Below are 12,290 nucleotides of genomic sequence, written 5' to 3'. Positions count from 1 at the left end.
GAGAGGTTGTCATGGAGTACTGACATACTGTACAGAAGACATGATGGATGGATGGATTAATACCCTCATTCATTTATTTCCTTTTTTTAATTATATAATGTTAGCATGCCCAAAGGGGTTGGGCAGCCATTTGATCTTGGACCCCCTAGAGGTTTTTTTTTCTCCTTACTAAGGAGTTTTTGGTTCCTCTCCTCTGTTGTCTTCTGGTCTTTTCTGTTCTGTATTCATAAACTGCATGGTTACTTGCATTGTTAAGCGCCTTGGGGCAACCTTGCTGTGAAAGGCGCTATATAAAAATAAATTGAATTGAATTGAATTGAACTTCTAAATCAGTGGTTCCCAATCCTGGTGACCCAGACATCCGTTGGCTTTTGTTCCAGCAGAGCCCTCAGTTCCACAATCAAACCCTCCATTGACTTGATAATAAGGTTAATTAGCACTGTTTGCTCTTAAACATGTTGGAGCTTTAACCATTGCATGTTGTAAGTGAAATAAAGTCCCAAACTTGTGACCGGAAACAAAATGCAAATATTAAAGCGAAGCAATGTCTTAGATCAGCAGAGGCTTCAATGATCGAATGATGGTGGGCTGGACTAAAAACCAGCAGGTGTGTGGGGCACCTGGACCAGGACTGGGCACCACTGATTTAGAAGCTGGGATGCTTAAGATGACAGCCGAGTAAGACAGATGTAAGATGTAAGTACTGGTGTGCTGCAGGGATCTGTCTCAGTCCCATGGTGTTTCCTGATCTATCCCACTAATTTGCATTCAGATGTACAGTAGGTAGCAAACTAGTTAAAGTGGCAAAACATACTAAAACAGGGGGAGTGGCCGGCAGAATTTAAAAAAGACTCAGAAAAAGACATGTAGTGAACAGACACATGACAAATGAAATTCTATATCAATTAGCACAAAGTGAAACACACTGGCACTGTATACCTATCATATGGATGATTCCGAGATAAAGAAAGCTACACATGAGAAGAATTTTTTGTGTTTTTACATAGATTCTTCAAGTCCTCATCAAGACAAGATGGAGAAGTAAAATAAAAATGTAAACAGAACGCTTGGGTGTAGAGCAAAAATTGTGAGATTTAAATCCAAGGATGCCATTTTAAACTTTCTGGTGCACCAGTAGGACCTCACTTAGAATACTGCGTTCAGGTTTGGTCACCATACAACAGAAAGATAATAGAGCCTTATAAAATGTTCTGCGCAGGGCAACAAAAATGATTCTTGGAGTGTCATATACTGACAGATTGAAAGAGCTGCATCTCTTCTGTCTAGAGCCAAAAAGAGTGAGACAAGAGTTGACTGAAGTATATAAGATCCATGGAAGTATAGAAAAGGTTAACTCAGGAGTCTATTTCACACTACTAATGAAACAGATTAATTCGTAACTTCAAGGAGATTCATTTAGGACAGAAAATATGAATATGTCATCTTTACAAAAAGATTTTTGGGTTTCCAGTCAGGTGGAAATTTCCAGTCCAAATTCTAGGACCATTTAAGAAATGGCTGGAAGAAATTTTATTTTGACTTGGATATTAAGCTATAACAAACAAGCAAGATTAACTGCGTTCATCTTGTGCATCCTTTCTTTTGTTTTTAGGCAAAAACTCTCAAACATTCATAGGAAATGCTATACTAGGCTCCAATCATTCCCAGATGTTGAAGAAGATTATTATTAAACTGAAATGGATTGAATATTCGTTTCCCTTCTTTTCTCTATACTCATGGTGTACTCATTGTATTGTGTTTCAGTGGGGTTAAGTTCAAGAAACATGGAAAGCTGATGAGTCATGTCCATGTTCTTACTGTGTGTTTAGCTTATCATGTCGAAAAAAACCCCACCCTTTACCCTTCACTCTTTAGTGAAGGCACATAATATAACATTATGACAATGCCTCTTGTACATGGTTTCGTCATGAAGTTAAAATATCCAGACATTAAGTGCTACTGTGTTTCACTTCTGTTCTATCAATTTTTAGTATCTTTTGTTATACTAAGTTATACTAAGAAAAATTTAATTTCATGTCATTTTTTATAGTGATGCATAATGTTTTCACCACTGCACTGATATTACACACCAGTGTGAAATTCAGTTACTCTCTTGCACAAGACAGTGGCAATAAAATAAGCACGTGTTTGAAGGATTACATAAGGTGAGGTCATCTCATCCTGTTAGGTAATAAATTTCGATTTAAAATAAACAGGTAATAAATTTAGATTTGCTAAATCTTCAGTGAAGAGAATAATGTGTTTTTACAATTTATTTGATAAATTACTTTTCAAGAGTGCTTAACACCTTCAAGAAAATCCAGCTGAAGGAAATATCATTAAATCAAGTTGCATAATGTATGGTCCCAAATATATTAAGTGTTGAGATAACACCCAAAATTATTTACGCAATTATCTGTTACAAATACAGCAGTTCATTAACAGAATAAGACAACATATATGACTAATTAAAATATAGATGGACTTCTTTTCAGAGTCCCAAATTCATATACAGTCACTAAATCAGTATAGATACATATAATTAGATTTGACACGTACAATCAATTCAGTCATCAAATTATATAACTTACACCTCATTATTATTTTAACTGAAATTCTCTCATATTAGCTCAAAGTCAAGAGAATAATGATGAAATAGGTCACTTGACCAAGAAATTAAGTTTAGTGGGGATAATTTCCTGAAATTAATAAATTTATTTCAAAACATACAGAATTTAATATAGATGTGTAACTTACAAAATTATATTAAATATTTGGAGGGTTGTGTAAAATCCAACTGCTTTCCTTACCAGGAAAACTAGCTGAACAGTTGTTCCAGGTAAGACTTGCTTCTTGAATTCTTTTACACACTATTCTAGAGCACACACCCACACATATCTGATAATTTATCAGCTAGCTCTAGTTACTTATTACGTAGTAGTTTTTTCCAAATAGACAATAGGTCAGTTCCTGTTTTTTACACTTAAACCTTACTGGAGGCAGTAAAAAGAGATATATATATATACTGTATATTATTTTCTTTGAAAGGCAGGTAATATAAAACATTTATTGTTGATTAGATTATAAAACATATCATTTAATCACATTATTTTCAAAATCACTTGAAAAGTTCACATCGGTTTCAAACACATTGTTCATTTTTTAACCTTACTAAAACTATTTTCATTCTTTTGTTTTTGTTGGTTTCTTACCAATCAACCAACCTACCAAATCAATCAATTAACCGTAGTACTCTTTATAACAGTTTGCTACAGAGCGCTTTAAGACCTATGTACTGTAGCTGTTGATAACTGTAATTCCTTTAACTTTTAGTATATGGTGATTCACCAGGTATCATTCCTGTTTTTTTCATATTTTCTAAGACTATAAAATCATTTTTGTGCTGTGGTGACCAAAACCAAACGAAATGTTCTACAATAGGACACACAAATCTGTAAAAATGGAAGAATGGTTGGTCTATAGTTTCCTGATTCATCGTTGTCCTGTTTTTTTATGAATTGGTGTTACTGTTGCGAATCTCCTGTCTGTAGGTACAGAGCCTGTGCTTAGCAGCAGATGAAACAGTCTCCTTAAAGGTTCGTGAATAACAGCCCTCATGTGCTTAAGTATGAGTATGAAAACGCCGTTAGGTCCCAGTGATTTCCAGCCATTTTAAGCTACTGGGGATTTCCAGTTAAATCATACAACTGTGGGAAGTGGCTTCCCATTGGATTGTTGATGATGGCCTAGCTCCCAGCATGCCATTCTTTATGCCTAGCTCTTTTCCACTGGTTCCCACTGGGCCTACCATGCAACTGCATTAGTATACTACCCCAACTGGTAGCTCCTGTTTTAAATAAGTTATTTCTGTAACCCTCACTCCTCAGAAGAGAAGAGCACTTACCAAACGCTTTAGCATCAATGCTGACCAGGTGGGGGCTGCACATTGGTGGTGGTGGAGGGGAGTCCCCGTTACCTGAAAAGCGCTTTGAGTGGAGTGTCCAGAAAAACACTATAAAAGTGTAAGTAATTATTATTATTATTATTATTATTAATCACTGCTGTCACGATTATAGTCCCCCCTCCTAAAGGGTGCTCCAGCCCTTTCACTCAAGACTTTATTCTCTGCACCTGTTTCCCATTCCCAGCCCACCTTAAAAGCCAGGCGCTGACGCTCTTCCGGGCTCTGCATCTGATTTCCATATCGTGCGAGTCCGGGACCTGGAAGCGCCTGGTCCCGTTAAGGTTTTAACCTCTGTTCCCGTTCCCGTTCCCGTTCCCGTTCCCCGTCCGCCGGTTCCGACCCGGCCTTCGTGGGTTTTAATTCCTTCCTCTGATGGATCTCCTGGTTTTGGACTTACCTTCATGTTTTGGATACTCTATGGATTACTCTCTCGGATTGTTCGCCTCGGCCACACCTTCCCCGTGCACCAGCGCACCTTGGACACGCCCCCCTGTCTTCAGCCCCGTATTCCTGCATGACGTTTCCCTAGTGTTCCCCCACTTCTTCAGATTGTGTCGTCCGCATAGGGTCCGGAAAGAACTGTTCGTTACAGAATGCAGAGCCAACACCTGGACCCCGCGGACGGCACCCTGGCAGCCTGGATTCCATCAGTTTTTTTTTCTCCCCTTTTTTTTTCTTAGGGCTTCGGAGCCGCCCTGAAAAGGAGGGGCGTACTGTCACGACTATAGTCCCCCCTCCTTAAGGGTGCTCCAGCCCTTTCACTAAGACTTTATTCTCTGCACCTGTTCCCTATTCCCAGCCCACCTTAAAAGCCAGGCGCTGACGCTCATCCGGGCTCTGCATCTGATTTCCATATCGTGCGAGTCCGGGACCAGGAGGCGCCTGGTCCCGTTAAGGTTTTAACCTCGGTTCCCGTTCCTGTTCCCCGTCCGCCGGTTCCGACCCGGCCTTCGTGGTTTTTAATTCCTTCCTCTGATGGATCTCCTGGTTTTGGACTTACCTTCATGTTTTGGATACTCTATGGATTACTCTTTGGGATTGTTCGCCTCGGCCACGCCACGCCTCCCCCGTGCACCAGCGCACCTTGGACACGCCCCCTTGTCTTCAGCCCCGTTTTCCTGCATGACTTTTCCCTAGTGTTCCCCCACTCCGTCGGACTGTGTCGTCCGCATAGGGTCCGGAAAGAACTGTTCGTTACAACTGCATCACTGTGCTGTATGAATAGAGGAGAATACAGGTTAAAGATAATACAATTTGCAGAAACAGAGATTTTAAGAATACTTGACTAATGTTTTTTCAGAACAAAACCTTCAGTACCAATGCTTTCAGTATGAAAAACCATAAGTGTTGCACTAACAAGGTGAACAAAATGTAACACTTTACCAATGTGCATAGCTATACATCTACACACCTGCAAAAGTAGGGCAATAAAACAACATGCTAAACAAGGAAAAATGGCAATAATCTCTGTCATGACTGTGTGCTTTGGAAGCATCTAGTTCCATCGTTAAAGGGACATTTTCAGGCCATGCCTGTCAAATATTCAGTGGCAAGAGAACCATCACCAGGGGGAAGTAAATACTAGTGTAATTGTTGTCTCACCCCCTAGATGGCAGTATTAGACCAGAAAAACTGCCTGATGCTTTCTCGTTGCTCCGTGGTAGAATTATAAGCATGTATCCCAGTTAACATTGCTTACTTTGAAACAGCATGTACAATATACACGGGACAATTTTTAAAGACAATTCCAAGCAACAGCTTTAAGGTACAGTCCCTGACAGGTTTTGCATTTACCCTTTCACTACAAAACCTGCTGTCTTCTGCAATAAAGATATCAGGCATTCAGAGCTGCTATCTGTATTTCAAAGAGACCTGGCTGCAAGGCAAGACAGGAAAGGAAAATGTCCGGGATGTCCAAATTAGCCCAAAATTGGCTCACAAAGTACTTTTGAGAAGACTCACACGGTTAAACTCAGGCTATTTTAGAGCGTCTACCAAAAGAAGTAAAACAATAATAAATTTACGAATGGAGTTGTTTCATTTATGTTTCACTTTTATTTGTCATCCATGTATACTTTCATTTGATCTCTTTTTAATTGACTGTGGACATCCTTTGGGAAATACCCGTAGGAACCTAAAATTAGACCAAATGCAAGAGCTATGACGCACAGATTTCAGTAAATGCAAACGTAAGACGCAAAGAAACCTTTAAAATACTTTATAATTTTACAACAATGTCAAACAATGTCAGAACCTTTCAGAAATAAGCAAAATGTGCAACCACATTGTTTTTTTTTATTTTGTTTCATTATGGACATATTAATGGACACCAAAGGCTGCACTATTGTGTAAATTTGGAGTCGTCTTTTTTTTTTCGGGGAGGGAAAAACTTCATTTACATGACTGCATTATTTGCTTACATCGGCTATAGTATTATCAGAATAGTCAATTACACTTCCGGTCTTGTGATGCTCTTCAGAGGAAACTTGATTGAAGGATTACAAACCTGGCCAGTTTTGACTGCAGTATGTGTGTGTGTGTGAGAGAGAGTTGGGTTAGGAACGCGGCTTTGGAAGAGTGAGGGTAGCATCGATATGTTTGTAACTGCACAGACCATGCACCTTTAAAGAGCGATGTAGAATTAGGGCATACTACGTAGCTATTTCACCCGTTAGCAACATACACATTTTCCTCCTGTATTTTGTTCTGTTTAGAGCATTTACTGATATTACACAAGTCATGCATGTGATTACTAGTTAACCAGAGACAATCTTGAGAACGAAACCCTTCCCCTTTTGTTATTTGCTGTTTCGCAAACCCGATCTCATGACCAGGTCTCCTCTCGCAAGCGAGCCTTGTGCATTTCATGTTTGTTATAGCAACAGATCTGCGGCGGTGGAACAGGCTGAGATAGAGCTGTGGTGCATGGGAACGGACAGACTGGCAGTATATCTGTCTGAACTGAACAGTCGCATGTTTCCTGAATTCTGCGTTTGAAGAAGACGCCGGCGCAAACTAGAGATGGCATCTTTGAGCCTGGGACTCAATTTATCTCGAAAGAAGGGCGCATCTAGGAATGGAGCAGTGGAAAGGAAGAATCTCATTACAGTCTGCAGGTACAACATAATGCTTTGCAGTTGGCTTAACTATATGGGCTGTTGGAAGTGTTGTTTATGCAGTCAGTATAGGGCCAGTAGTATAGGAGTGTATACAGTAACATAATATACTGTATTGTTTGTGGGCTGCCCAGTGTTTGTCACGTAACAATATTCAAGTCAGCATTCTCTTTAACAATGGATACAGTTAGCGCATACAGTACAGTACTGTACGTGTGTATCACCTTAAAAACGCCCTGAACTCAGTTTAAGTGCACCGTAAGGTCACAACGCGTGACATACAACGCAGTAATTAAATAATATATCATAAATGTCAAGGCAGAATTTACAGTTCTCCTTTTTAGTTTTAGTGTCAATTGATGATTCCATCATATCACACATACTGTAAGTCTAAGGGCTGTATGTTTGTCTTAAATGCACGTGTTAAATACTGTCAAAATGAAGTCGATTGTGTGCTAATTGTACTGTAATCCAATAAGATCATTCAGTTTGTTTTGCACAGTTGTAGTGAATTGTGCAGTCAGTTTATATTTAAGTATCTTGGCACCTGCCACAGTGGCATTCAAATTATTACAAATTATAGTAAGTCATCACAATCAATCAGTTACAGAAACAAGCAAAAACAAGCCAGACCACTGTATTGATTCCTTTCTGGTGGAGATAATGGTTTTGGTTTTCTTACATCTTAATCGGAAGCCAAAGAAATACCGAAGAATTTAAATGCTGGTAAAAGTATTTACAGCCTGGGACTTCCAGAAAGTAACATGTACTTTTGGTATATTTGTCTCATGGTATATAGGAAATAGTATCTGTCTTTACATTTAATGCAGAAATTGAGAAGTTCAAATCTTCAGACCGCTGAAGAGTGAAATTAAATGTTTCTTTAAATTATTTATGAAATGCTGAATGCCTATTTTCCTTACATTTTTTATGATTTCACAAAAACTGTAGGATAGGCAATACTGTATTACCAACATGCAGCTTCATTCCTAAATTAAAATAAGTATATCCCAGCTTTTCTTGAGGAGAAAAACTGGGAAATCCCATTGTGAGGTTTCTGAAGCACCTGAAGAAATCTCACACAAACATGAGCAGAACATGAAGATCCCACATAGGGGATCCCTCAAGGCCAGTCTTGGCCACCTCCAATATAATAAATTGTCCTAAATAACTCGGTTTCCCTTGTGTTTACTTTTAATTTTATTTTCATTTTGTAATACCGGCAGACTTTATATACAAATATCAGTCATGATAAATATATCATATATCATTACATATATCAACAGTATAGGAATAAGGGTCAGTGATTTTATAGTTATAAAATATTAGTAGTAGTTGTAGTAGCAATTGTATCAATATTCATTACACATTTCAAAGCCATGTTTTTTAGATTGTGGAGACATTCATTTTTATCACCTAAACATTGATTAAAAACAAAACCACATTTACAGGATTCTTTGAGAGTCCAAGAATGTAGCAGGATTCATTTTCATGTTTTTCTGGTGTAGAGTAAAAGATAGATAGATCGATCGATACTTTATTAATCCCGTGAGGGAAATTGCAGTGCAACAGCAGCCTGGCACAGTCAACACAGCCCAGTGTAACGAAATGATACAATAATACAACAATACAATACAGTAAGTACAGTCAGTGAGAAGTGCAGTAAAAAAGTAAAAAAATTGAGTATACAGAATTGCACACAGTACAGAAGATACCAAAAACAGTTTAGTTCTAGCAGCCTTGCATGTACATTAATTGCTGAAGTAGCAAGGTGCATTCACATACGTAATGTAGCAAGATCTGTATCTCACCACAGTAATTCTGAAATGCTGAAGCTCTATCTTTCCTTTTCTCACTGTACGATTATTTTCCCCCAAAATGCTGAAGCTCTTTATAGAGAAGAGAAGCAATTTAGTTTGGTCTATGTTAGTGTTATTGTCAACTGTTTGTTGAAGAAAAAAATCTGTCATAGTTATATAACGTATGTCATAGTGTTGTACATATAATTATATCCGCTGGTTTAAAAGGGGATGTTTCATGTCCTTTGTGTTTTCCATTTACTGATCTTGTTTCACTAACATGCTTCTGTTTTGATTATGCTAGTCAATGAAACTGCCTTACAAAAGGCTCAACATGGGTAATCTTTAAGTGGGATGTGTAGCATCAGGAAAAGCTATGAAGAAATATTCAGAGTAAAATAATAATGAGGGGACAGAAAGGAAGATTTTTACATTATTTGTATAGAAGAGGAAGGAGTAGCCACGAGGAGAGAGATGTAGAAATGGAAAAGAAGAGGTACAAATAGTGTTCCTGGAGAACACCTGTGGAGTGAATGAAGAGAGGTAGAGAAGAGACAGAGACGCCTCAAAAACCTCAAAGTCATGATGTGATACATACAGAAGGAAGAGATCCAGGCATAGGCAGTACTAGAAAATCCAAGGTCTGAGAGCAGAGAAGCATAGACGTTCATCAGTGGTGTTGAAAACCTCTGAAAAGTGAAGAAGAGTTAAAGTAAAGGAGCTTGAAACAGCACGGGCATTAAGCAGATTATTGGCAACAGAGTACGACAGCTTCCGTGGAATGTAAGTGAATGTATTAGGTTGTTCATGAGTGTTTAGTGAAAAAGTGAAAGCAAATCTGACATCTACTGTATTTCAAGAGCTTTAGAGAGGAAAGGAAGTAGAGACAGGAGGTAGTGTAATCAAATGAAGGTTTTTAAATGTGGAAATTATGGAACCCTTTTTGAAAGTCCTAGGAGGAATAACTAGTAAGGTCCCCGGAGCTAAGGAGGATAGGAGAAATGAAAGGGAGTTAACTATGAACCGTTATTTGGAATGGCTAGAGAAGGGGTCTAGCTTTAACGTAGGATATTTGTGATGGAGGAACAAGGAGCGAGCGTCTTGAGCCAAGCAGAGGGCTGAAAGAAGAGAGGGAAGGCAAAGGGACATGGAGCAAGAGGATCATTGGAGAAGGAAGCGGGCCACTGAGATATAGACAGGGAGTAGCAGGGAAGAGCTTTGGAATGTCAGCAGGAGGCAAAGTTGGCTGCTGAAGCAGAAATGGAGGAAGACTGTTTAGGGAGAAGTTAAACAAAAGGCAGTAGGGGCTCTCAGAGGAAGACTGAATTCTAACTGGAAACAGAGCTTTTTGGCCTACATGAGCAGATGAGAAAAACGAGAGAGGTTTACGTTATTGGAATAAAACCAGTGACAGCTTTGATTTTCTCCATTTTGCTGAGGTACTGATGCTCTGTGGCTTTAATTAGTTTATTAAAATTAAATTATGTAAAAAATGGCTTTCAGAGATAGGGGCTGAATGTTTCTGATGATATAACACTATTGTGCTGTCCATACTTTATTAAGTCTTCATGTTGATCAGCTTGAATTAAAAAAACTTGTATGAGTGCAAATAGAGAGTGGTTTCTTGAATTTCCAGATCCGGTCATTGGCCAATACTTTCTCAACACAAAAGGCAGAAATGTCTGTAGATACTTACACGACTGTAGCAGAACTGTTCTAAGCTTGTCCCATATTTTGGAGAGGCTAACAATCTTATTATAATTGTTAAACTGACTATAATTTTCAAGGCTTTTTATTGTGTTATATTTTCAAATTGCATTTTGAGCAGTAGCCAAAATGGGTTATAGACTTTGAATAATTTAAAGCTGATTCATATACACATTTGCTTACTCTGAAATTTCATAATGAAAAATTGTTTTCATCCAGCTGTGACGGATTTCCAGTGTTAAATTACCCAAAGAAAGTTCCTTTTCACTTTTTGTTGGCGAGAACAATTTTTTAATCTTCACTAATCTGGTTCAGATAATTTTTTTGTTGTTTAAGGAGCTTTTGCTTCCCAAGAATTGGTGTTTGGTTTTAATTATGAGTGCCTGAGTTTTACATTCCCACAAAGAAAATGTTTCTGAAACAATTGCACTGCAAGAACTTCCAACAACAAGAAATGTAAATGTCACTATTTTTGTATGCTTAGATATGATACTGTATATAAAGCATGATACAAGGTTAGATACTGTATATGTCGAATGTAGTGCTAATGCAGTTTCTAGGTTGTAAAGGCATGGAAACTTTTCAGAAACTTCAGATGGGGAGTTTAAAAAGAATAATAATTACAAGGTTTTAATCAAAGGCAATGTCAGACCTTGGATGTTTTTGACAGAATACATATTTTTTTTATTTATGGATTCTGATTTGTAACTTCAGATCACTGAGCAAAACGACCACAAAAAAGTTGCAGCAGTGTACCAGAACTGTGCATTCTTTTATTTCCATGTTGTCGACTCGATGAGATAATGATATGGGTAATGATGATGATGCAGTGACTATTTAAAAAGTCTTCCTTTAGCTGTTGGATACGGAGGCAGGAGTTTGCCTCGATTTTGTAAGTATACTGTCAAAAGAGTATGAACAATATGAACCATACACCTCAAACCTAATTATGTTACAGGACAACATAATGTTAATGTTAATAAGGTCTTACACCGTTTAATACCTTGCATATTAACCTTCACCAAGATCCAGATAAATAGACTCCCATGCTGTGCTGTAAGTCTTAAAAGCCTTTGATCGCACTGTAATCCTGTTAATGTCATGTGCCTTTTAAAAGTCCCGGTCTTCAGGTCAATCAAAAAGATATAACACATTCACTTATGATAATACCAGACCAAAACCTCATTAACTTTAATAAGAAAGAGGATTCATACATTAGCTGCATCTTCACCGCAACACATTTGGTTTGATCAAATCTGTATGTGTTCTTTTAAAATATTTGTTTTTTCAGCCAAAAGACTAGGTGTGTATTTCTGTTGTAATTACAGGCATGAATACTTTAATGTAGATTTAGGTTCAGCTGTGCAGTGTAACACAATAAACACAGAATTAAAATGACAAAAGGAATAAGGTGAAAATATGCTGAAAAACAATGAGTATCAAATAATTTTAATATTATTACTGAGTATGCCCTGAATGTTCAATGAGATGAGGTTGATCCCAGATTGATGGCCTTGTTCCTCATGGGCCCTCTGCATAAAATGAAGATGTGACAAAATACTGTTAACATACTTCTGAAAGTAACATGTTCAGTGAAATATTTCTTTGATGTTTTTAATATTGGTGAGAGACATTATTCATTAATGCAGATAGTGTAGAGGTAGTGTAATTTGAAATAGCATTTTTATTTGTAAGATAAACATT

At 37.9% G+C, this 12,290-nt stretch overlaps 1 protein-coding gene across 1 annotated transcript in view; it reads left to right on the top strand.

Moving 5' to 3' along the window:
- Positions 1-6,488: 6,488 nt before the first annotated feature.
- Positions 6,489-12,290, top strand: part of rundc3b (RUN domain containing 3b) — a 43,671-nt gene continuing 37,869 nt past the window's right edge. Inside the window, exon 1 of the mRNA XM_088929714.1 lies at positions 6,489-7,080. Coding sequence (XP_088785840.1) covers positions 6,986-7,080 — 95 coding nt within the window. The 5' untranslated portion in view covers positions 6,489-6,985. The remainder of the gene's footprint in view (positions 7,081-12,290) is intronic.

The sequence above is a fragment of the Atractosteus spatula genome, chromosome 12, assembly GCF_055471065.1.
Source record: "Atractosteus spatula isolate fAtrSpa1 chromosome 12, fAtrSpa1.hap1, whole genome shotgun sequence".
Classification (NCBI taxonomy): Eukaryota; Metazoa; Chordata; class Actinopteri; order Semionotiformes; family Lepisosteidae; genus Atractosteus; species Atractosteus spatula.
Note: the sequence above shows the minus strand (reverse complement) of the source record. Positions and strands in the feature narration are given on the sequence as shown.